Consider the following 26922-nt stretch of genomic DNA (forward strand, 5'->3'; position numbering starts at 1 on the left):
CTAAGCCTGAAACAGAGTGCTTCTATTGCAAGGGTATGGGTCACTGGAAGCGCAATTGCCCCAAGTATCTGGCAGATAAGAAGGCGGGCAAAGAAAAATCAGGTATATTTGATATACATGTTATTGATGTGTACTTAACCAGCTCTCGTAGTAGTGCCTGGGTATTCGATACCGGTTCTGTTGCTCACATTTGCAACTCGAAGCAGGAACTGCGGAATAGACGAAGGCTGGCAAAAGACGAAGTGACGATGCGCGTAGGAAACGGTTCCAAGGTTGATGCAATCGTCGTCGGCACCGTGTCACTTCAACTACCATCGGGATTAGTGATGAACTTAAATCATTGTTATTTAGTGCCTGCGTTGAGCATGAACATTATATCTGGATCTTGTTTATTGCGAGACGGTTACTCTTTTAAGTCTGAGAATAATGGTTGTTCTATTTCTATGAGTAACATCTTTTATGGACATGCACCAAATGTGAGAGGATTGTTCATATTGAATCTCGATAGCGATACACATATACATAACGTTGAGACCAAAAGAGTTAGAGTAAACAATGATAGCGCCATATTTTTGTGGCACTGCCGCTTGGGTCATATTGGTGTAAAGCGCATGAAGAAACTCCATGCCGATGGACTTTTGGAGTCACTTGACTTTGATTCACTTGACACGTGCGAACCATGCCTCATGGGCAAGATGACTAAGACTCCGTTCTCCGGAACAATAGAGCGTGCAAGTGACTTGTTGGAAATCATACATACCGATGTGTGTGGTCCAATGAGCGTGGAGGCACGCGGCGGATATCGTTATTTTCTCACCTTCACTGACGATCTAAGTAGATATGGTTATGTCTACTTGATGAAGCACAAGTCTGAAACATTTGAAAAGTTCAAGCAATTTCAGAGTGAAGTGGAAAATCATCGTAACAAGAAGATCAAGTTCCTACGGTCTGATCGTGGGGGTGAGTATCTGAGTTTCGAGTTTGGTACTCACTTAAGACAATGTGGAATTGTTTCGCAGTTAACATCGCCTGGAACACCACAGCGTAATGGTGTGTCCGAACGTCGTAATCGTACTTTGTTAGAGATGGTGCGATCTATGATGTCTCTTACTGATTTGCCGTTATCGTTTTGGGGTTATGCATTAGAAACAGCTGCTTTCACTTTAAATAGGGCACCATCGAAATCCGTTGAGACGACACCATACGAACTGTGGTATGGCAAAAGGCCAAAGTTGTCGTTTCTTAAAGTTTGGGGATGTGATGCTTATGTCAAAAAGCTTCAGCCTGAAAAGCTGGAACCCAAAGCGGAAAGGTGCGTCTTCAGAGGTTACCCAAAAGAGACAGTTGGGTACACCTTCTATCTCAAGTCCGAGGGCAAAGTGTTTGTTGCTAAGAACGGAACTTTTCTGGAGAAGGAGTTTCTCTCGAGAGAATTGAGTGGGAGGAAGATAGAACTTGACGAGGTTGTCGAACCTCTCATCCCTCTGGATGGTGGCGCAGGGCAAGGGGAAACCTCTGTCATTGCAACGCCGGTTGAGGAGGAAGTTAATGATGATGATCATGAAACTCCAGTTCAAGTTTCTGTTGAACCACGCAGGTCGACGAGATCACGCGCTGCTCCAGAGTGGTACGGTAATCCCGTCTTATCAATCATGTTGTTAGAAAACAATGAACCTGCAAATTATGAAGAAGCAATGGTGGGCCCAGATTCCAACAAATGGCTAGAAGCCATGAAATCCGAGATAGGATCCATGTATGAGAACAAAGTGTGGACTTTGGAGATGCTGCCTGAGGGCCGCAAGGCTATTCAGAACAAATGGATCTTTAAGAAGAAGACGGACGCTGACGGTAATGTGACCGTTTATAAAGCTCGACTTGTGGCAAAGGGTTTTTCACAAGTTCCAGGAATTGACTACGATGAGACTTTCTCTCCCGTAGCGATGCTTAAGTCCGTCAGAATCATGTTAGCAATAGCTGCATTTTTCGATTATGAAATCTGGCAGATGGATGTCAAAACGGCGTTCCTTAACGGTTTCCTTAAGGAAGAGTTGTATATGATGCAACCCGAAGGTTTTGTCGATCCTAAAAATGCTGACAAGGTGTGCAAGCTCCAGCGATCCATTTATGGACTGGTGCAAGCATCTCCGAGTTGGAACAAGCGCTTTGATGAGGTGATCAAAGCATTTGGGTTTATACAAGTGGTTGGAGAATCTTGTATTTACAAGAAAGTGAGTGGGAGCTCTGTGGCGTTTCTAATATTATATGTGGATGACATATTACTGATTGGAAACAACGTAGAGCTTTTGGAGAGCATAAAAGGTTACTTGAATAAAAGTTTCTCTATGAAGGACCTAGGAGAAGCTGCTTACATTCTAGGCATTAAGATCTATAGGGATAGATCAAAACGCCTGATAGGACTTTCACAAAGCACATACCTTGATAAAGTTTTGAAGAGGTTCAAAATGGAACAGTCCAAGAAAGGGTTCTTGCCAGTGTTACAAGGTACGAGATTGAGTAAGACTCAGTGCCCAGCAACTGATAAAGATAGAGAGCATATGCGCTCCGTCCCCTATGCTTCAGCCATAGGCTCTATCATGTATGCGATGCTGTGCACTAGACCGGATGTTAGCCTGGCCATAAGTATGGCAGGCAGGTTCCAGAGTAATCCAGGAGTGGATCACTGGACGGCGGTCAAGAATATCCTGAAGTACCTGAAAAGGACTAAGGAGATGTTTCTCGTGTATGGAGGTGACGAAGAGCTCGCCGTAAAAGGTTACGTCGATGCAAGCTTTGACACAGATCCGGACGACTCTAAGTCGCAAACCGGATACGTATTTATTCTTAATGGGGGTGCAGTAAGCTGGTGCAGTTCCAAGCAAAGCGTCGTAGCAGATTCTACATGTGAAGCGAAGTACATGGCTGCCTCGGAGGCGGCTAAGGAGGGTGTCTGGATGAAGCAGTTCATGACGGATCTTGGAGTGGTGCCAAGTGCACTGGATCCAATAACCTTGTTCTGTGACAACACTGGTGCCATTGCCTTAGCAAAGGAACCAAGGTTTCACAAGAAGACCAGACACATCAAACGACGCTTCAACCTCATCCGCGACTACGTCGAGGAGGAGGACGTAAATATATGCAAAGTGCACACGGATCTGAATGTAGCAGACCCGCTGACTAAGCCACTTCCACGGCCAAAACATGATCGACACCAGAACTGTATGGGTGTTAGATTTATTACAATGTAATTCACATGGTGATGTGAGGGCTAGATTATTGACTCTAGTGCAAGTGGGAGACTGTTGGAATTATGCCCTAGAGGCAATAATAAATGTATAGTTATTATTATAATTCCTGTATCAAGATAATAGTTTATTATCCATGCTATAATTGTATTGAATGAAGACTCATTTACATGTGTGGATACATAGACAAAACACCGTCCCTAGCATGCCTCTAGTTGGCTAGCCAGTTGATCAATGATAGTCAGTGTCTTCTGATTATGAACAAGGTGTTGTTGCTTGATAACTGGATCACGTCATTGGGAGAATCACGTGATGGACTAGACCCAAACTAATAGACGTAGCATGTTGATCGTGTCATTTTGTTGCTACTGTTTTCTGCGTGTCAAGTATTTATTCCTATGACCATGAGATCATATGACTCACTGACACCGGAGGAATGCTTTGTGTGTATCAAACGTCGCAACGTAACTGGGTGACTATAAAGATGCTCTACAGGTATCTCCGAAGGTGTTAGTTGAGTTAGTATGGATCAAGACTGGGATTTGTCACTCCGTATGACGGAGAGGTATCTCGGGGCCCACTCGGTAATACAACATCACACACAAGCCTTGCAAGCAATGTAACTTAGTGTAAGTTGCGGGATCTTGTATTACGGAACGAGTAAAGAGACTTGTCGGTAAACGAGATTGAAATAGGTATGCGGATACTGACGATCGAATCTCGGGCAAGTAACATACCGAAGGACAAAGGGAATGACATACGGGATTATACGAATCCTTGGCACTGAGGTTCAAACGATAAGATCTTCGTAGAATATGTAGGATCCAATATGGGCATCCAGGTCCCGCTATTGGATATTGACCGAGGAGTCTCTCGGGTCATGTCTACATAGTTCTCGAACCCGCAGGGTCTGCACACTTAAGGTTCGACGTTGTTTTATGCGTATTTGAGTTATATGGTTGGTTACCGAATGTTGTTCGGAGTCCCGGATGAGATCATGGACGTCACGAGGGTTTCCGGAATGGTCCGGAAATGAAGATTGATATATAGGATGACCTCATTTGATTACCGGAAGGTTTTCGGAGTTACCGGGAATGTACCGGGAATGACGAATGGGTTCCGGGAGTTCACCGGAAGGGGGCAACCCACTCCGGGGAAGCCCATAGGTATTTGGGGGGTCACACCAGCCCTTAGTGGGCTGGTGGGACAGCCCACCAAATCCTATGCGCCAAGGAAGAAAAATCAAAGGAAGAAAAAAAAAGAGGAAGAAGTGGGAAAGGGGAAGGACTCCCTCCCACCAAACCAAGTAGGACTCGGTTTGGGGGGGGGGGGGAGAGTCCTCCCCCCTGGCTCGGCCGACCCCTTGGGGTTCCCTTGGACCCCAAGGCAAGGTCCCCCTCCCTCCTCCTATATATATGGGGCTTTTAGGGCAGATTTGAGACGACTTTCTCACGGCTGCCCGACCACATACCTCCATAGTTTTTCCTCTAGATCGCGTTTCTGCGGAGCTCGGGCGGAGCCCTGCTGAGACAAGATCATCACCAACCTCTGGAGCGCCGTCACGCTGCCGGAGAACTCTTCTACCTCTCTGTCTCTCTTGCTGGATCAAGAAGGCCGAGATCATCGTCGAGCTGTACGTGTGCTGAACGCGGAGGTGCCGTCCGTTCGGTACTAGATCGTGGGACTGATCGCTGGATTGTTCGCGGGGCGGATCGAGGGACGTGAGGACGTTCCACTACATCAACCGCGATCTCTTATCGCTTCTGCTGTACGATCTACAAGGGTACGTAGATCATTCATCCCCTCTCGTAGATGGACATCACCATGATAGGTCTTCGTGCGCGTAGGAAATTTTTTGTTTCCCATGCGACGTTCCCCAACAATAAGTACATGGCTAGGCAAGAGAGAGAAAGTTTTAGATCTAATCCAAACATAGTTCAAGTGCTTGATCTAAATCATGTAAATCCTAGGGCATGGCAAAATAAACAGCAAAGATTCATAGGACCTACACTCCCCTCAAATATCTCCTTCATGCCATGGAAGAACAAGGCACAAGATCAAAGACATGGATCCAAACCACCAATGCTCCTAACCCTAGAACAAGAACATCAACCAAGAGAAGAAGGGGAGGGAGGAGCCGCGAGGAAGAAGAAAGAGCCACGGAAAAACGGGCTCCCCCTCCTTTATATAGCCAAGGGGTACGGGCCAGCGGTAGTACCGCTGTGAACCTGGCGATAGTACCGCTGGATGCAGCGGTAGTACCGCTGAGGTCCTGGCGCTAGTACCGCTCCCCCTGGCGGTAGTACCGCTCCCCCTTGAGACAACCCTAAAAATTTCCTAGCGGGTCGTGTTAGATGGGAATCCTGGCGGTAGTACTGCTGCAAATGACACAACGCGGCCTAGGATAAGAGAAGAACTTGGGCAAATGACAAGTAAGTGAAAAAGGAAGATAGCACCAGTAATATGTACTGACTTGTCATTTTATATCCTTTCTTCTATATGAAAGAAAGGTGGGGGGGGGGGGGGGGCGGTGGCCGAGGCCACCTATGTTTGAGACAATGGTATGACACCGCGAAGAATTATCCTTGGGTTCATGACCAATGCTTGTCTTTGAAGCACAAGTGCCATTTGACAATGGCTAAAGTGAAAGACTAGATTGATTTATCCATAATGGGGGAAGGGAAAGTTCATTGAGAAAACAACACTCCCCCTATGTCCATGCCTACATATAGACCAAGATGGAATGCCAAGTGAGGTGCAACATGTCTAGCTTCAATCCACATTACTTGAATCAATGATATTTAGCTCATGCCTTAACTCCCGGAACCTTGCTTCATTTAGAGGCTTAGTGAAAATATCTGCAAGTTGCTCTTCAATGTGGATGAAATGAACCTCAATATCACCTAGCTTGATATGTTCACGAATGAAGTGATGGCGAATATCAATATGTTTGGTTTTGCTATGTTGCACTGGGTTGAGGGAAATCTTGATAGCACTTTGATTGTCACATAGAAGAGGCACTTTGTCACAAGTGACACCATAATCCTTTAAAGTTTGCCTCATCCATAGCAATTGTGCACAACAACTTGCAGCTGCCACATACTCAGCTTCGGTGGATGATAAAGAGACGCAATTATGCTTCTTTGACGACCAACTTACCAATGAGCGACCAAGGAATTGGCATCCTCCAGACGTTGACTTCCTCTCCACACAATCTCCTGCCCAATATGAGTCAGAATAGCCAACTAGATTGAAGTTTGCTCCTTTGGGATACCAAAGGCCAAAGTTTGGGGTATGAGCCAAATATCGAAAGATTCGCTTAACAACCATGTAATGACTTTCTTTTGGTGCGGATTGAAACCGTGCACATATCCCTACACTCAACATAATATCCGGTCTAGATGCACAAAGGTAAAGGAGGGATCCAATCATGGAGCGATATACCTTTTGATCCACTGCTTTACCATTGGGATCACTGTCAAGCTTGCATCTTGTTGGCATGGGGAACTTGACCGGTTTGACATCTTCGAGCTCGAACCGTTTAAGCATGTCTTGAGTGTACTTGTCTTGTTTGATGAATGTTCCTTCTAGACCTTGTTTAATCTCGAACCCGAGGAAGAACTTCAACTCTCCCATCATGGACATCTCGAACTTCTCAGTCATTAGTGCAACAAATTCTTCATTGAAGGAAATGTTAGGAGAGCCAAAGATAATATCATCAACATATAGTTGGCATATGAACAAACCCCCTTTAACCCTCTTAGTAAAAAGAGTGGGATCTATCTTCCCAATTTCAAACCCACGATCTTGTAACAACTCAGTAAGATACTCATACCACGCGCGTGGGGCTTGTTTAAGGCCATAGAGTGCCTTATTAAGTTTGTACACATGATTGGGGAGCTTGGGATGTTCGAATCCCGGGGGTTGTTTGACATAGACCAACTCATTTAAAGGACCATTAAGAAAGGCACTTTTCACATCCATTTGTTGTAATTTGAAGTTATGATGAGAAGCAAATGCAAGCAACATGTGAATAGATTCTAGACGAGCAGGAGGGGCAAAGGTTTCACCGTAGTCGATACCCTCGACTTGGGAGTAGCCTTGAGCCACCAATCTTGCCTTGTTTCGAATCACAATCCCATTGGCATCTTGCTTGTTCTTGAATATCCATTTGGTCCCGATGACATTATGTTCCTCCGTTGGCCTAGGCACTAAATCCCAGACTTGGTTGCGCTCGAAGTTGTTAAGTTCTTCGTGCATGGCCATAAGCCAGTCCTCATCATCGAGCGCTTCCTGTACCTGTTGAGGTTCACAATACGAAACAAACGCGTGATGCTCACAATAATTCCAAATCTGTTGACGGGTGGATACTCCCCTTTTCAAACTGCCAAGTACATTCTTCATAAGATGTGACTTCACTCTCAGCTTGTTCGCAATCTTGGCTGCTCGACGCTCCAAGAGTTCTTCATTAAATAACGGGGGAGCATCAACTTGTTTACTTTGCTTGCCCTTGCGTCTTGAGCCGTCTGTTGGTCCTGCAGAAGGGAATTGTGAGACAGTCTCCTGATCATCTTGTCCTTCGACTTGAGCAGGTTCACTAGTTTGTTCTTATATTTGTGGTTGCTCTTGATCTTGATCTTGTGCTTCTACTTGGTCTGGATCTCGGGATTGCACTTGATCTTGATCATGAGCAGGTTCGGAGTCTTGGGGTAGTGCTTGAATATCCTGAGACACATCATCATTGTTGGGCAATTTATCTTGACCTTGAGCTTGTTTATTTTTTTGAGAGTCTTCTCTTTGTTCATCGGAAGCGTGTGGGACTTGTGGAGGTGATGGCTCCACTTGAGTAGAGAATTGTCCTTCTCCTTCGGCCACAAGGGGTTCCTCAATGGGGAGTATTTGACCAATCCTCATTCTTCTTATGGCTTGGGGAGGAATTTCATCACCTACATCAGAAAGACTACTTTGCTCCACTTGGGAGCCATTATTTTCATCAAACTCTACGTTACACGTCTCCTCAATTAGTCCGGTGGACTTGTTGAGGACACGGTAAGCATGAGAGTTTGTAGCATAACCAACAAAGATACCCTCATGTGCTCTAGAATCAAATTTAGCTAACCGTGCACCTTTCTTGAGAATGAAACACTTACAACCGAATACCCGGAAGTACTTGAGATTGGGTTTGTTTCCAGTTAGAATCTCATACGGAGTCTTGTTCAAGCCTTTGCGGATATAGAGCCGATTGGATGCATGACATGCTGTGTTGATGGCCTCTGCCCAGAAGTTATATGGAGATTTGAATTCTGCCATCATTGTCCTTGCAGCGTCTATCAAGGTCCGGTTCTTCCTTTCTGCCACGTCGTTTTGTTGAGGGGTATATGGTGCAGAATATTGGTGTTTTATTCCCTCATCACCTAGAAACTCATCTAAGGTGTAGTTCTTGAACTCGGTGCCGTTGTCACTTCTAATCATGAAGATCTTTGCTTCATGTTGACGTTGCGCTTCATTAGCAAAGTTGATGACCGTTTGTTGAGTCTCACTCTTCTTTTTAAACAAATATACCCAGGTATATCTTGAGTAGTCGTCAACAATCACTAAGCAATACTTTCTGCCTCCAAGACTATCAAATGATGGAGGACCAAACAGATCCATATGGAGAAGTTCCAATGGCCTCTTAGTGTAGATAAGAGTCGTTGGACGATGAGCAGTTTCATGAATCTTTCCTTCAATGCAGGCACTGCAAACACGATCTTTAGCAAAACTCACATTTGTTAGTCCACGAATATGGTCCCCTGTCAGAAGGCTTTGCAAAGATCTCATATTGACATGAGCTAAACGGCGATGCCAAAGCCAGCCCACATCAGCTTTAGCCATTAAACATGTCGCAGTCTTAGTGGGTCGCTTTGAGAAGTTCACCACATAAAGACCATTTTCGGCATATCCAACATAGGATACTTTAAGACTCTTGCTCCTCAGGAGGACCATAGTATCAAGATTAAAGAATGTGGAAAAACCCATAATTGCGAGTTGACGAACCGAAAGTAAATTGTAGGCAAGTGACTCAACAAGCACGACCTTCTCAATAGATAAATCTTGAGAGACGACCACCTTACCAAATCCCAATACCTTTGAAGAGGATGCATCGGCGAATTGGACATGGGTGGGCATAGATGGAGAAGGATGCACATCCACCACTAAGTCCTTGCTTCCGGTCATATGATTTGTTGCTCCACTATCGAGCAACCATGACACCACACCGAAAGCAAACTCCTGCAATAGATCAAGGCTTGGTTTTAGGTACCCATTTTTTAATGGCTCCTTTCATGTTAGAGACAAGGGTCTTAGGAACCGAGATAGCCCATTCAATATCCTCATCGTAGGAACCAACAAATCTGGCATAAACATGCCCATCACTAGCACAACATAAGACATAAGAAGAATTGAGTTTGCCGACTGTGTGTGTAGGAATGGTTTTGCCCTTCTTGAGGTTTCCATAGTCCACCTTGTTCCTGTTCACCTTCTGAGTCCCCTCACCCTCTTTGACAAAGATGTCCATGAGGGTGGGAGATCGTTTGTTCCTGTTCCTCCTTTTACCTTTTGACTTGGAGGTAAGTCCAAGTCCCTCCTTTCCTACAACACCCTTTTGAGTGCTCAAGAGGTCGTTCAGACTCTTCTCACCTTGTATGCAGGCCACAAGGCCCTTCTCAAGTTTCTCCTTTAACTTGGCATTTTCCTCCACAAGATGTACATGCTCACAACAGGGGTTAGTTGCACAAGCATTATCAATTAACACAAAGGGAGGGCAAGTAGATATCTCCTTGGTAAGCTTTGCTTGGAGTTGATCATGAGACTCTTTCAGAGAGAAATGAGCACCTTTCAAGACCTTGTGGGCCTTGTCAAGTATGTCAAACTCCTCTTTGAGTCTGTCATGGCCAACCCCAACAGCATACTTTCCAGACTTAAGCATACGAGTAAGAACAACATCATGATCTAGTTTCTTTTGCATTTTAGCGCAGTCATCGTTATATGACTCCTCAAGAGCCAAACGAAGAGTGCGCTCCTTTTCTAGAGCATTAGATAATTCGGCAATTTCATCGGCGTAGTCACGACTGTGTCCCTGAAGCTCGGAGATGGTCTCCTCATGAGACTCAATGAGGTTAGTGGCCTCACCCAGTTGTTCCAAGAGTGCAACAAAGTGCTTCTTGGGTTCTCCCTTAATAGTGCACAGAAACTTGTCAAGATCATGCTCATTAAGTTCCCCAACATCACTATCTTCAACACAATTTAACAATGAAGGTGCGGAAGCAATGTTGGTCTTAATGATGGGAGTTACCTAATTGATACCTTTTGCCATGAGGCACTTGGTGATGTGGTTCTCGTTGGGGGCGTTGAAGAGAGACACCTTCTGGGGAGAGGTAGTGGCAATAGCAACAGTTGCCGTTGCCACTGTATCATCATCATCATCATCATCGGAAGGGTGCTCTTCAAGGGCCACCATCCCTTTTGGGTGAGGTTTCTTCACAAAGTTGTTCTTGATCGGAAATGATTTGGTTTTGTCTTTGCGAATGAGCATGCCTCCGTTGTCTTCCCTTTTCTCATAGGGACATTCGGCCACGAAGTGACTCACGTTACCACAGTTATAACATGTCCTTACTTGTTGTTTGGGTTTGAATCCACTCGAGTTGTTCTTGGTGAAGGTGGGTCTTGAGTTCCTCTTGTTGCCCCAGAATTGCCTTGATGCAAGAGCCATGTGCTCATGATAGGCATACTTTGTGTCTTCAGGGCAGCCCTCCTCTTCCTCACCTTCTTCGTCTTCTTCAAGCATTGCTTTTGCTTTCAACGCAAGGTTGGGTGAAGTTGTCTTTGATCGAACATGAGCAAGTGCATTGTCGGCTGTTTCGTTCATGATTGACATTGCAATGAATTCATCCAACACCTCACTGGAAGACAAGGAGTGGAAGTCTGGCCGTTGACGAATGACAGATGACATGGCTTTGTTGAAAGGCATGATGGCTTTAAGGAACTTGCGCTTGACCCATGTATCATCCACATCCTTGCTCCCATGATCCTTGAGTGCCACAGCAATAGCAGTCACCCTCCGATAGAGATCACGAGGGTCCTCGTCTTCCTTCATCACAAACTCATCGGCCTTATCAAGTATCACTTCATAGTTGGATCGTTGAATGCTTGAGCTTCCCTTGTACAACACCATAATATGCTCCCAACAATCCTTGGCCAAAGTGAAGGGACGCAAGTGGGGAAGATCTTCAGGTGGCACTGCAGACTGGAGAATAAACAAAGCGGAGTGATTGTATTGATTGTCTGCATCTTCTCTTGGAGTGAGGTTGCTTGGATCATGGGGATAATATCCTTGCTCGATGATTCTCCACAGGTTTGTTGAGCTGTGATTCAAATGAGACTTAATAGAAAATACCCAGTTAGCAAAGTCACCTTTCACAAGCTTAGGAGGAGGACCAACAGGATTAAGACGTGGTGCGGGAACGGATCCTCCATAGACCATGGGGGTGGAACTGAGGCATATGTTCCAGTCCCATCCTTTTCGTGAGATGAGGAAGGTCGCATACCTTTAGCCGCTTCCTTAGAGGAGTTGGCCTCCGAATCGGTGACGGTGGGTTTAACCACTATAGCCGGTTCGGGTGAACTTTTAAATCCCTCAATTAACTCTTTAAGCACGGTCTTGACTTCGTTCGTCAAGGACGTCTTGAGGGTGGCCATAGCCGTATTCAAGTCGTCCCTTGTGACCGAAGTCAAGTCCATGGCCTCGGGTTGCCCATGGTTAATTCCCTCTTCGCCTTCCATACTCTTCGGGTGGTTAAACCCTTAATAAAGAGACGTGGCTCTGATACCAATTGAAAGGATCGATATGGTTGACTAGAGGGGGGGGGTGAATAGACAACGACCACTTTTTAATTAATCTTAGAAAGTTAAGGTAAACAACATATGGGTTCACAAATATTACGACAATGAGGTGAACCCTAATGGAGCTAACAACGAGAGCTATTAAGACAAGTAAGATATAGTCAACAACATAAGCATACACAAAGTAAAGGTTAGAGATAACCACAAGTGGAACCGATGGAGACGAGGATGTGTTACCGAAGTTCCTTCCCTTTGATAGGAAGTACGTCTCCGTTGGAGCGGTGTGGAGGCACAATGCTCCCCAATAAGCCACTAAGGCCACCGTATTCTCCTCACGCCCTCGCACGATGCAAGGTACCGTGATTCCACTATAGGTGCCCTTGAAGGCGGCGACCGAACCTTTACAAACAAGGTTGGGGAAAACTCCACACAAAGCTTGGAGGCTCCCAACTAGACCACGAAGCTTCACCACAATGGAATATGGTTTCGAGGTGAACTCAACCGTCTAGGATGCTCAAACACCCAAGAGTAACAAGATCCGCAAGGGATTGGTGGGGGAATCAACTTTTCTCTTGGTGGATGTGTGGATCTAGGCCTTCTCAACCAATCCCTAAAGAATCAACAAGTTTGATTGGCTAGGGAGAGAGATCGGGCACTTTTGAACTTAGGGAGCAACAATGGAGCTTGGGGAGGTAAGAGATGAGGTTCCACAGCTAGAAGAACCCTTTATATAGTGTGTGTGTGGGGGGGGGGGAAATCCAACCATTTTCCCACTCTCTGCCCGAGCTCCAGCGGTACTACCGCTGGCTGCAGCGGTACTACCGTTGGCCCCCTCGTAGTGCAAAGGCACTACCACCGCCAAGAAAGTCTTCGCAAAAAGGTTCGTCCACGAACAACCGCTAGGCAGGCGGTACTAAGCTCCTGGAGCGGTACTACCGCTGATCAGGGGCGGTACTACCGCCAGCTAGCGGTACTACCGCTGGCTGCAGCGGTACTACCGCTAGCACTCCAGCGGTACTACCGCTAGTGCGAGCGGTACTACCGCTAGGGCCAGCGGTACTACCGCTTGGCCCAGCGGTACTACCGCTGAGGGACCATTTTGCAAAGAGGAAAGAAACACAGAGGCGGGGGCCGCTCCAAAGATGAAGGTAAGGGAAAATATGTGAAGTGTGCGCGTGCAAAGATTGATTCCACCCAAACCTTTCCACTACGGTTCCCCTCTTGATAGTACGACTTTCCTATGACTTAAATAAAGAGAATCGTAGAGAACGCCGTGCTTCTGTTCCATGAATGAGGAGGCGAGTCATCTTGTGCCGTTGACGTGTGTTATCTGAAACCTTAACACACACGGTTAGTCCTTTACGGTACTCTCATCAATCACCAAAATTACTTAGGCATAAACTATGCCCCAACAGCATGTGGGCAAGATGATAGAGTGTGTTTTACTTTTATTTACAATGTGTTGGTCTTGTGGGCATTTGGTGGTGCAATTCTATATGATATCCGCTAACCAACATATATTTATGTGGATTTTTTTGTCTAGGTAGTTGCACATACTATATTAGTGCTATGATATTACATGGCGGCGTATGTTTTTTATTGGCGGCGGGAGGGTGCGCGGAATTGATTTATTTTTATAGACCAACTGTTGCTTATTGACATAAAAATTGCTAACCTGGTCAAAATCATAAACCAAATCAAAATTGAACAGAAGAGATTCGAAATTAGAGAATATAGTGAATTCAAAGAATTGGAAGGAAGGCTTGAGAAATTATTGACCCAGTCAAAATTGGATAATCCAGTTCTAAATTGAATACCTCAATTAATTGCGAGACCTTGAAAATTAGGAAGCATAGTGTAGTGTATAAACGAATTGAATGAGAGGGCTTTAGGAAAGTGTTGACCCGGTCAAAATCGAATGATCCAATTCTAATTGGAAACATAAATTGAACGTGGGCTCGTCAAAATCTCAATTGAATAAAAGAGATTCAAAATTAGGAAACATAGTGATTTAAAAGAATTGGACAGGAAAGCTTGAAAAATTATTGATCCGGTCAAAATCGGATGACCAGTTCAAAATTGAATACCTGAATTAATTGTGGAGCCTTCAAAATTAGAAAGGATAATGTATTGTATAGAAGAATTGAATGAGAGAGCTTTAAGAAATTGTTGATGTTAGAGCATATTTCTCCATGGGTGATTTTGGTAATTGATGATAATCCCAATGGACTAATGGATGCCTTGAGTTATATTTGAAAATTTTGTCCATAGGCAATTCTTGAACTTCATCGGTTGGTTTCAAGGAGTTTATATGATGACCAACGCGGTATTCAAGGTTTTATCCAAAGATTGGTCATCTGAGAGTTGAGCTTATTGCAAGCATCTCTTGAAGAAGAAGATTGAGTGAACATTCATGTTTACTTTCAAGGCATCCTCATTATGAAGATAGAAGATACGATACAAGGTTGATCAAGACAATGTCAATAAATGAATCAAGTTGATCAACACATAAAGCGTACAAGATGGACGAAGAGAGATCAAGTGATCACATGGTATGGTAAGCATTGTGCATTATGCTTTGTATACTAACCCATGGTCTACGTGAGAGTTTTATGTGTGGTTAGGTATGTTTCCATGGGTCTGGGTTAAGAGGAAGATACTATATGACCCATGAAGGATGACATCAAGTGGTGATCATCATCAAGATTACGGTGTGCACGTTCAAGAGGTGATCCTCTAGGCTTTGCTGGTGACGAGAAGCAGCCGCGACCTCTTAACCCATGCACCCCCGTCCTGGTCTCAGCCCGCGAGCCGGCGGAGAAAATCGATGTTTTTAAAGACCTTGAGGAGGAAGGCGAGCATCTGCTCGGGCCGGCGCTCCGTCTCCTGCATCCTCCACCACATGGACGCTATGCGCTCCTCCGTGGCCCCCTCTTCATTCTCCACCCGTATGTTTTCTATACCTTTTGGATGTTCATCCTCTACTTATCTATATTTTAACCAGATTTCTCGACTCATTTGACAACACCAAACAAAACAATGATAATTATGAATACCTACTCTATCAATCATGAATTATTAATTAATTCAAAATTATATATGGGGCTTGGCTTGCCCCTCACCTTATAATTTTTGGGAAGGGAGGGGGGAGCCGCTCCCACCCATCCAAGATTATAGTTCATACTAGGAAAGATTTTGAGGATGTTATTTTCCGTTTTGAATCTTGAGAGTCAAATAGAGAGGAAAGATCTTGAAGATGTTATTTTCTGTTTCGAACCTTGAGAGTCAAATAGGGGAGCTCGTAGTTTGGCAAAGGCTGCATCAACTCTTGATGTCGGCCGTTGTGTGGCTAGGAAAAGTTCTAGACATTATTTATATCCTAGTCATTTTGAGTTTTGAATAAAATCTCTGGTTACACCTAAAAAAGGGTATCTAATGATAACTAATATCGATATTTCTCATGTACGTGATGGAACAAGGGCCCAGGCGTGTGTACATTCTCCAAAAGATCATATATGTGCACGTCTATATAAACTACTCTCGGTGCAAACAAACCCATAGTTAAATGGTTAGGAAGACTGTGGTATCCCCTGTCCACCAGAATTCAAGTCTCAGACTTGACGTTGGTGCTTGCATTTTTTTAGATTTATTTCAGATCTTCCCCTGATGTGCTTTCAGTGGAAGGAGACGTTTTTGTCGATAACGAATGCGTTAGTGCCGACTTCGTCAATCTCAAGATGATGTTTGAAACCATCAATAAATATTTTAAAAGCCAAACATTATTGAAATCTCTCAAAAAACTTTGGAACATGAACATTTTTTAAATTTGCGAACAAGTTTTGAAATGGGACTATTTACTGAAGTCTCGATTTTTTCTGAAAAGTTGTCAAAACATTGAACACTTTAGAAAAGTGAACAATCTTGGTAAAATTGAACGCTTTTTGAACAAAATTTTAAATTCAATATATTTTATGAAATTTTGAGTTTAAGGAAAAACAACAAAGAAACAGAAAGAAAAAAACAGGAAAAGGGAAAAATTAAGGAAAACAAACAAACAAAAGTGAAAAGCCAAAATAATGATAAAACCAGGAAAAAATTCAGTTCAACAACCTTCTAGATGGTTCCAAAAACTGAAACAAAAACAGTAAAAAAAAAGAATGCTAGATAATGGGTCGGCCCAGTGCATTGATCGCTCGCATATTCCTACACGAGGCGTCGACATTACGACTCAGTGAGCATCCTATAGGATTTTTCATTGACTAGTTAATTAACCAGCTAATTAATTAGAATTCTTCCAAAAAAACCAATTAATTAGCCAGCTATTAGCAAAGAAGTTTAAAAAAAATATTGATCCTTTGCATAAAATAGTTATTCAAGCATTAAAAAAATGATCAAGTATTTGAAATATATTGAACAGGTATTTGTATAATGTTGAATAAGTATTTGAAAAATGTAGAGCATGCATATAAAAATATTGAACCAATATTTGAATAATGTTGAACAAGTATTTGAAAATGTTTAATGAATGTAAAAAATGTTGAACAATTAGTTGAAAAAGTTTGAACATGTATTAAAAATATTGGCAAGCATTTGAAAAATCTTGAGTTAGTATTAATAAATGTTGATTTTATTTTTGAAAAATGTTGAACATGTATTTGAAAATCTTGAATAAGTATTTAAATTTTGAAAAAAATATTTGCAAAATATTGAATAAGAGCTCAGAAAATGTTGAACTTGTATATAAGAAATGTCGATCACTTATTACAAAAATTATTTTGACATACAGAAAAATGTAGAGCGAAAACCAGAAAAACGTCAGAAAAAAATATAAAAGGAAATAATGGAACCAAACACAAAATGGCGAAGAAAAGAGAAAACCAAACAAAAAAAATTAAACAATGCAAAAAAAGAACATGGTAAGCAAATAAAAAGAAAATACCAAAATGAATGAATGAAATGAAAAAAATAAAATAAAACAAACAAACTGAAATAAAAAAAGAAGAATTTTCCAAAACAACGGGTGGAGTAGCCTCAAGTATTATGCGCCCCTAGTTTTCTGCATTAAAGAACCTTGAGTGGATTGGTTAGCGCGGCGTGCATTCTATCTAGAGACCTATGTTTGATCCATCCTTCTTCTCATTTCTTATTTTTTTTACAACTGTTTATCGCGTGTGAATGGACCAGTTACTGGAGGGGAAACTCTTCAGCGATAGTTGTTACTCGGATCGGTTACGGCGATAAATAGTCGCAACCTGTGTCCAATAGGAGCTCCCTAGCCCAACTACTCAATTACCTACGTGTGTATAGGCATATGCACTTGCATGGCTGCTAAAAGGTGATTTTCGTTAATATGAACTTCTTTGATATTATGAACGATTGTTTAGAGCACAATTTGTTTTTGTGTAAGGTAAGCTTTCTTTAATGGTTTTGAAGAGGGATTTTTTTGGACATTATAAATATGTTTTGATAACTTGAACATTTTTTTTAAAGGCTTACATTTTTGAAAACATGTTTTTTTAATTGTTAAAACCATTTAAAAAAGGTAATGTTGCTTAAAATTCCAAACTCCCAAACATTTTTTGAAGTTCTAATTATTTTTTGTAATTTCAGAACATTTTCTAAACTGAACACTATTTGAATTTTTTAGAAAGGGAGAATGTTTCTGAAAAAGAGAAGAAAGCGAAGAAAACCAGAAAGAAACTACCCGATTTTTTTTTGAATAAACTATACCTGAACTGGATCAGAACCCTCCAGAGGGTTTCCGAAACCAGGAACATAACTGATCTAAAAGGGGCCGGGCTTGGTAGTATGGACTTTGCGATCAGTTGTAATTTGCTGCATTGTGCGGCAAGTAGGAAGGGAGCTCCTATATGCCGCTTATTGCAGCAAAGAGTACATCATTCACATATGGAAGAGTCGAGATGGGCCAGCCCATTTGCAGTAGAGCGCGGTAGAAAATCAACAAAAATCTGGCTGGAATCGTACTCACGACAGCCTGGTACTATTGTACATCATGCAGTGTCATTGTAAAAGAAACGGCAGAAAACAACAAAACTTAAAAAAAAGAATTCACAAAATATTAAAACGCATGACAGTAAGAGGATCGAACACAAAACCCTCAGCGAACATTTGAATTTCGCAATGTGAACAGTATTTGGAATTGTGAACATTTTATTAAAATGCGAATAAGTTTTCAAACTCGAACATTTTTTGATAGGACAAAATTTTAAAAACTGAACTTTTTTGAGTTTGTCAACAAATTTTGAAACTTGAACGTTTTTGGAATTCGTGAAAAAAGTTTTGGAAGCAGGAACATTTCTTAAAATTTATGAATAATTTTTTAAAATGAGAACATTTTCGGAAATTCCCAAACAATGTTGAATTCATGAGCAAATTTTTAAACGCAAACACTTTTTGAATTTATGAACAATCTGCGAATATTTTTTGGAAATACAGACTTTTTGGTTAACAATAGATATATTTTTTAAAAACAAGAACATTTTTTGTAAATCCAGACCATTTTTCGAATTTGAAGAACAATTTTTGAAAATCTGGAATATTTTCTGAAAATCCATAACAAATGTTGAAACATGAACGGTTTTGGAATTCGTGAACTTATTTTTGAAACAGCAACATTTTTTAACTTTGTGAACATTTTTTGAAAACGAGAACATTTCCTGCAATTCCCAAACAATGTTGAATTCGTGAGCAAAATTCGAAAAGCGAATATATTTTGAATTTATGGTCAATCTGCGAACAATTTTTGAAAATATTTATTTTTTGGTTAACGCCAGATTTGTTTTTGAAAAACAGGAACATTTTTGGTAAATCCAGGACATTTTCTGAATTTGTTTTTTTTAAATCCTGATTTTTAAAAAAAAATCCAGAATAAATTTGAAACATGAAGGTTTTGGAATTCGTGAACAAATTTTGAAAACAGGAACATTTTTTTTAACTTTGTGAACAATTTTTCAAAACGAGAACATTTTCTGAAATTCCCAAACAAAGTTGAATGTGTGAGCAAAAGTGAAAAAGCGAACATTTTTAGAATTTATGAACATTTTGCGAACAAAGATTCACAATTACGTAGCAAATTTCTGAAGTTATCCGGGCAAAATGGAGAGGTCTGCACATCCACTGACAACATCATAATTAAGCTCATGGTATAAGCTCACTCACGTTAATTCTATAGTTATGGGACAAGCTAAATTAAAACAAGTTGCCATGAATCAAGGATGAATCTCTCGCAACACATCATGTTCATTTCCGTGTCTTTGTATGTATGTGTCACCGTGTTTAATCACCCACTCAGGGCCGGCCCTGGTGTATGGTCAACGGGGTGACAACCCAGGGCCCACGAGGGGGAGGGGCCCATGACATAGTATATATATATACACATTGTAGCCTTCATCCATACAGATCTCAACAACAGTAAATTTTTAGTAATTTCAGTTGATTTCAATCATGTATTCAGCAGCAGCAGTACGTAATTACATATGAACGTATTGATGATGGCATGATCCATCCATATTCCATTGATCCATGCCTCCAAATCCTAATTTGACAATTTCAGAATTATTATTTTAGTCTTTATTTAATATGTACGTATTCAACTATTTATCCATATATGCCTAGCCGTCTAGGTTTCAGTCATTCGTTGTATAAATTCCTAATTCTTTGTATCCTCTGATCTTCATAATTTTAGGACATTAGCCTGCCATGTTGCCTAAGAAGAAGCAATTGTTGGGCGCTGAAGCAGCCTGTTGGCACCGCCGACCAATTTTGAAGACCGTGTATCGGTCAAAGGTGCGGTGATGTTCCATGTCGTGGGCGAGCTGATCCTACCGCCAGGTCCACTGGAGGGCATATCAGGGGATCTCAAGAGACTGCACGACCATGTGTTCTCGACTGAGATAAGCCTTCTCACCTCGCAGGATCCAGGATATCTGCTATACGCGGTTCGTGTGCCTCAGGGAAAGTGCTACGTCGACACACTACCCATGGAGGTGTTCTTCCTGCGGTTTGATGATATCTTTGAGACGTTTCTCACAAGCCGACTCGATTTTACAATCATCCGCCTTTTCGCTGCATATGAGCTTGGCCGCGAGGAGAGAACAAATCCTGCAAATCTATGTGGCGGATCCATACTACATGCATGAGTCCTTCTTGATTCTCGACGACTATGTGTGTAAAACTGCTAGGACCTACATCAAAAACTTCATGTTAATGAATAAGGACAAGGAAACGGTTCTCCTGCCTTACCATCCAATGTAAGTCGTTGCCGGACAACCCTTTCAAACATTTCAATCATTCCTTCTCGCCCATATGGACAATAATTTGAGGTGTTTTCTTTTTCCAGCAGCAACGGGCACGCCGTCCTTATCGTTCTTTTTCCGCGAGTCTCTCATGCGGTGTATTTCGACGCGTCCAAAAACTACGAGAAGAAGGACTACACCCACATAATGGATATTCTGGATGATGCTCTTCATGGCTTCAGCCTGAGGGGTGGCCACCTCGAGATCAGGAAACAAAGGAAGGGCAGGCCGAGTTTCTCGCATAAAACTACCTTTTGTTGCATGCATCAACCGACATCAAGAAGGAACGATGGATTCTACCTCATCCATCTTATGATGGAGTTCAAAAGGGATCACGAACATCTTCGCATGAAAACCAAAAACGATGATCATATTCCAAAATGGGAAGAATCCTTAGGAGAAGAACCGGATTATAAATTCAGATATGACTTCTTTCGCATCCAGAGGGACATTGCAACGATCATCGTGAAAGATGTCGTTGAAGAGAAGGGGTTGTTCCACCACGGCCCTATATTGCAAGCTGACGCACGAACTTGCATAGGCATACAACGTCAGGACCTAAGGTCGTTGAAGAAGCTAGGGTGCACATCCTCGATGATCTGGATGGATGGAACCTCCAGTAATGATTGACGATGCCGATGATGATGATGTGTTGGTTGAACTCATACTTTATGTAGAGATGAAACTCTTTGTGATGTCAATGGTCCCTGCCGAACTTGCGTAGTGCTATATAGTTTGTTAGTTTGGGTACATGATGACCTGCATACCTCTAGTTAATTAGTTTGGGTACGATCATTAATTATGTTTACTATATGTTGCATCTATTTGCTAACATTCCTTCTTTTTGCCTTGCTCAATTATATTATGTTGCATATTTTTTATTGATTTCCTTGATGAAGATGCAACTGGTACATAGATCCTTGATGGCGAAGAAGCGTATGTCGTGTACATAGGGAAGGTTTCAGGAGTGTACGATGAAGGGTCCGAGTGTCAGGCTCAAGTGGATGGGTTCTCGGGCACCAGCCATAAACGGTTCGATAGCAGACAAGAAGCAAAAGATAGTTATTTGAGGTGGACGCTAGCGCGAGAGAGGAACCAGAACCGTCGCCTCATGTATTGCATAGTTCCGCTCTCACTCATAGTGATAGCTCTTCCCTTTTACATCATTGTTTACATGGATGACGATGTAGTTGCAAGTATTCGAGACATGTCAAAACTTGTATCGCTATTTTGAGATGATGATGGGAGGCATCATTTGTGTTGGATGATTATGATGATGACATGATTTTATGAGACTATTTGTATGTGTATGATTAGATTAGATTTGTATGTGTATGATTAAATTTTATGAGACTATTGTATACAAGCTGTTCAAATACAATAAAGAAACGAACAACATAAAAACTAATCAGAAAATAATAACGATAGCACGGGTCAGGCTTTAGCAGGAGCGAGCTTTTATCAGTAGCGCTCATCAAGTGGCCGCCCTGCAGCTATTATCAATAGCACGATTTCATTATCCACGCTACTTCTATCTACATATACCAGTAGCGCGGGGCAACCCACACTACTGCTAAAAGTTAGCTGTTGCGAGCTAGCAGTAGCACGACACCCCTGCTACTACTAGGGTTTCTCATAGTAGTGAGTAGGAAACCTCCAATAGGGAGAGCAAGACCCTCGAAGTTCATCTTGACCTCTACAACGCCGTCATGGAGCAAGATGGCTTTAGCGATGAGGCTCTCATGGCAACTTTGAGCCACCTGTTGGACAACAAGGCCCAGGGTGTTGGGTTTGTTGCCATGGCACACTCTCATTGGATGTTCTGGCAAAGGAGCTGGTTGGCCAAGCACTACTACTAGCGCTTGCTGCTGGTTACCGCATGCATGATCCTGGGTGGCGATGGCGACATCGATGATGATGACGACGCATATTTTATGTAGCTAGGGCTTGAAAACTGTTTGATGGTCTGTATATTTTTTTGAGGTGGTATATACTAACCCCTCATGATGATCGTGAACTTGCGGTGGTAGGATGACATCCTCTTTTGGATGTGATGGTAGGATGACACCCGAGTAGTGCTAGGTTTGAACTTGCTATATGCCATTTGATCATGCATGCTTACTACTTCTGCTACATTGCTTGCTCCTTGATTGTTCGTTTGCTTGTTGCTTCAGCTGCTGCTCTTGTGCACCGCTAGGACAAATGGTATGTGGTATTCGTCAAAAGGTATCTGGGGTTTAATTTGCAGTTTACGGGAAGATTGCAGTGTGCAAGTTGCTTTTGTCAGCAACGACGGCCATAGAGGGTTTAAGACTAGTCGGACGTCGGAAGAAGTTTACGCCAACCATATGTGAAAGCACATTGTTGGTATCGTTGAAGTTGGTCGCCACGCCTTGCGGTGAAGAAGTTCTTTTTTCTCATCTAGGCCTTGTTGAGCGAGACTCCACGAACCAGACTCGCGCGGAAAGACAACCAAACACGTCCTAAATATATTTCCATCCACAGTTACTTGTAGAATCATCTCTTGTAGCTAATTAGCTATTTCATTCGGACGTCGGGTAACCATGTCATATCGTAGAGATCATAGGATACATCTAATGCAGAATGACACTTATGTAATCGGGGTCTAAGACGTTGAAACGATCGTGGATATTCGATTACAGGTCTGATGTGCCCGTACGCTATATGTGTGGTATATGCACCCGTGCACGCACGACCCATTGTACATTATGCAGCACTTGGTCAAATAATATAGACAAGTTCTTTTCTTCTGAAAAAATAATATAGAGAAATTGACTATTTCTTTAAACACAGTACAAACATTGATGTTCATATATATGTATAAACACTAACCCCTAGGAATATACGCACACCCATCTTACTTCTACGAGCACCTTTGAAAGACTGAACCCACACATTATATTGAGATTGATGAAGTCGCCATAAACGTCTTTGTAATCGATGGAAACGACTCTCCTCCCACTGAATGTTGCTGAAAGTCTTGAAATAAATTTAGAAAAATGCGAGCACCATTGTCAAGTCTGAGACTTAAATCATAATGACTGAGGATATCATTGTCCTTCTAACTATGCAACTAGAGTTTGGTTGGCATATAAAGAAGTTGACTTGGAAGAAAGCTATTTCTTAAAATAATATGGAATATTTTTTCCCTTGAAAAAAAAACGAATATGTAGTTTTTGAATTTCATTGACTTGAATGAAGTCTATGCATGATACATCGATCCACGCACGTAAGTGTACGACTTAGCAAAACATGTCTACTTGCTAGTGATATAATACCGACGTTAACTCCCTGCAAAATCATTCTTCAACAGCTGCTGGTTAACTACTCTAATTAATTCGACTCTATGCATAATAGTACATCCGTGCACGATGTAGATCAAACAGCTAGCAGTAGATGGACGACCACAAAAATCCTAGAAATGGCTATATATATATATCTGCATGGAATGCAGGCCATTACATCAGCATCCACCACAAAAGCTAGCTAGCTCTCCTATAGCGACCAGCAGGCAGGTAGAGGTAGTTGTCATGGCATCTTCATCTCTATCAGTGGTGCTGCTCCTGTGCCTGGCCGCGGCGGCGTCGGCGCAGATATCCCCGACGTTCTACGACGCGTCGTGCCCGGTGGCGCTGGCCACCATCAAGAGCGGCGTGGCGGCCGCCGTGAGCAGTGACCCCCGCATGGCCGCGTCGCTGCTCCGGCTGCACTTCCACGACTGCTTCGTCCAAGCAAGTTCTTCACACTTGCCATTGTTTAGATCCGTTTCATTTGCTCAACACCATTGGTTAACCGTGCGTGCGTGCGTGCATGTTGCTTGGCTACATATGTAAACGTGCAGGGCTGTGACGCGTCCGTTCTGCTGGCTGGCAACGAGCGGAACGCATTCGGGAACGTGGGATCGCTGCGGGGCTTCGACGTCATCGAAAAAATCAAGTCGGATGTGGAGCGCGCGTGCAAGCGCGTCGTCTCCTGCGCCGACATCCTCGCCGTCGCCGCCCGCGATTCCGTCGTCGCGGTAAGAGTTTAGACGATCATCTTCGATTCCATCACCTCAGCTTATTGATTTGCTCGCATGCATGCATCACCTCAATCCATTATTTGGTTTTACATTCCCGCCGGTGTGCATGCACTATGCAGGTGGGAGGGCCGTCGTGGACGGTGTCGCTGGGGAGGAGGGACTCTGACACGGCTAGCGAGACACTGGCCAACCGCGACCTGCCTCCGCCATCGCTCGGCGTCGCCGACCTCAACACCCGCTTCGCCGCCAAGGGGCTCAACCTCACCGACATGGTCGCCCTCTCCGGCGCGCACACCATCGGCCGGGCGCAGTGCCGGAACTTCAGGAGCAGGCTCTACAACGAGGCCAACATCGACCCGGACTTCGCGACGGCGCGCATGGCCACCTGCCCTCAGCCCCTCGGCTCCGGCGACGGCAACCTGGCCCCGCTGGACGCCACCACCCCGGACACCTTCAACAACGATTACTTCGTCAACCTCAAGCTCAATAAGGGGCTCCTGCACTCCGACCAGGTGTTGTACGCCGTTGCCGGCGGTGCCACCGAAGAAATCATCGACGGCTTCGCATCTAACCCGGACGCGTTCAGCAATGCCTTCGCCGCGGCCATGGTGAAGATGGGGAACATCAGCCCCTTGATTTTCCCACAGGGTCTCATCAGGCGCACCTGCTCCAAGACGACCTAAGAACATATAGCCTCCACGCCATGCATCAACCTGCAGCTTTGAGATTTGAATTAACCACATTTTTTCTCCACAAAATGAGCCATCTAATATGTGTCTTCAGCGCCTTGTACTGCCACGTACTCCATTATTTGTTGCCTTCTCTGTATCCATTTTCACCTTTTGGGGATCTCAACATTCTTCTATTAATTTGTTTCTCGTCTGTTCTACAATCACTAAAGGTTCGCTTCAGTTTCACATTTTTCACATGTTTCATATCGGTTTCAACAAAGTTGTACACACTCTTTGTGATTTTTTGAAGGAACGGGTTCGTTCTTTCATTTGATTAGATCGGAATTAAGAGTTTAATCAAAATTCTATATAACCATATAAACCGAAGCAAACCGCTATCAGTGTACAAGCAAAGGAAACTAGGAAAATTAAGTGAGAGCGAGCTGGAGCATGCAGTTGCCGGGAATCCTGCTTCAGGTGGTCGGAATCGAAGTCACCTATTAGAGGGCAAAAAACCTGCTGGCACCACTACTACAATTCAGAAGAAGCGCAGCATAACCGCAACCACACAACGACATGAAACTACAGATCAAGGGCTTCAGATCAACTCCAGAAGTTTGGTACAGCCGGCCACCAAAAGCATCAGGTCTCTACATGACATCGCTTCCGAAAGAAGTCCTCGGGTATCGATAAGCCGCCCGTCACCCTTCCAGGCACCTGTCAGTTTCCGCACGCAGCGGCGCCATTTCGTGAGCAAGCGTAGAAGCTTCATCCATCACAACGCGAATGCCTTGCTTGACAGCAGCGCCCATCTCTTGCTTCATAAGCCCTGTCCAATATGAAAAAAAAGAACAAGCGGTAAAAATAACCTCAAGCGGAGTTCACATCACATATGATGCTTGAAATAACCTCAATCTCTGTAAACATGTGTTATGATTATTAGGAGAACCTGTATGATGTAAATATGTTCTTATAAATAGAAATTATGGCTGTCAGATAAATATGTATTTATATACTTTCTTAAAGTAACTTAACTAGTGATTTAAAACATAGAAAATGCATGTTCTAGTTAAAAGCCCTGATTCAAAATGATAAGTGTTATATTGATTGTAGTGGGCTGTGCTTGGGCTGGCCTGGCCCGAAGGTAGCATGATGGGCCATTGGGTCATGGTTGGGCCTCCCCTTGGCATGGCAGCATAACATGGCAAGTAAATTGGGCTTGGCTGGCCCACTTTCCGGTGGTCGAAAATACGATGGGTACGGTGCGGGCTGACACGACATTCCTCAAGTCCTAGATTTAATACCGCTACAATACATCACACTGACCAACCAGACGCCGACACATGCCGTCGGCTCCGTTGCGTGTGCCTTTACTACTGTGTTGGCCTAAGTTATATCATATGTTTTCCCTCACATTATATAAGAGGCTTGGAAAGCAGTGGAGCTTCACCTCCTTGTCTTTGTACACGCGGACGTACCTAATCATCTAGGAAACATGCTAGACATACAGACTTTTACAGGATAACTACAGGTTCCTTTCAAACTTTCTAAACATGCCCCCTCCAGATTTCAAGGGGGGTGGGCCCATGCCTCTATTAATGATCAATTAGAAACCGCCATCACATCCTATAATTTCCTCATCCCGTAACCTTCCTGTACATGTAGCATAGCTCAATCATCTAGTCCTCGAGCCTCTTCTTCATGATGGACTCTCTCAATGGTGTCCTTCTCCAGGCCTCACTGACGATGAATCAGTTTGCGAGCTTAGACAT

At 43.2% G+C, this 26922-nt stretch overlaps 1 protein-coding gene across 1 annotated transcript; it reads left to right on the forward strand.

The window, feature by feature from the left end:
* The first annotated feature begins 23935 nt into the window (after positions 1 to 23935).
* On the forward strand, positions 23936 to 25396 carry LOC123447593 (peroxidase 2-like). The gene is made up of 3 exons (XM_045124203.1): positions 23936 to 24189; positions 24300 to 24476; positions 24599 to 25396. The coding sequence occupies exons 1-3, from the start codon at positions 23989 to 23991 to the stop codon at positions 25160 to 25162; spliced, it is 942 nt and encodes a 313-aa protein (XP_044980138.1). The 5' UTR covers positions 23936 to 23988; the 3' UTR covers positions 25163 to 25396.
* Positions 25397 to 26922: the final 1526 nt, after the last annotated feature.

This window comes from Hordeum vulgare, chromosome 4H, assembly GCF_904849725.1.
Source record: "Hordeum vulgare subsp. vulgare chromosome 4H, MorexV3_pseudomolecules_assembly, whole genome shotgun sequence".
In the NCBI taxonomy this organism is placed as follows: domain Eukaryota; kingdom Viridiplantae; phylum Streptophyta; class Magnoliopsida; order Poales; family Poaceae; genus Hordeum; species Hordeum vulgare.

Coding starts and splice junctions, on each gene's coding strand:
- LOC123447593 (XM_045124203.1), top strand. CDS start 23,989: ATGGCATCTTCATCTCTATCAGTGGTGCTGCTCCTGTGCCTGGCCGCG. Junction 24,190..24,299: donor TCCACGACTGCTTCGTCCAA/GCAAGTTCTTCA, acceptor GTAAACGTGCAG/GGCTGTGACGCGTCCGTTCT. Junction 24,477..24,598: donor CCCGCGATTCCGTCGTCGCG/GTAAGAGTTTAG, acceptor TGCACTATGCAG/GTGGGAGGGCCGTCGTGGAC.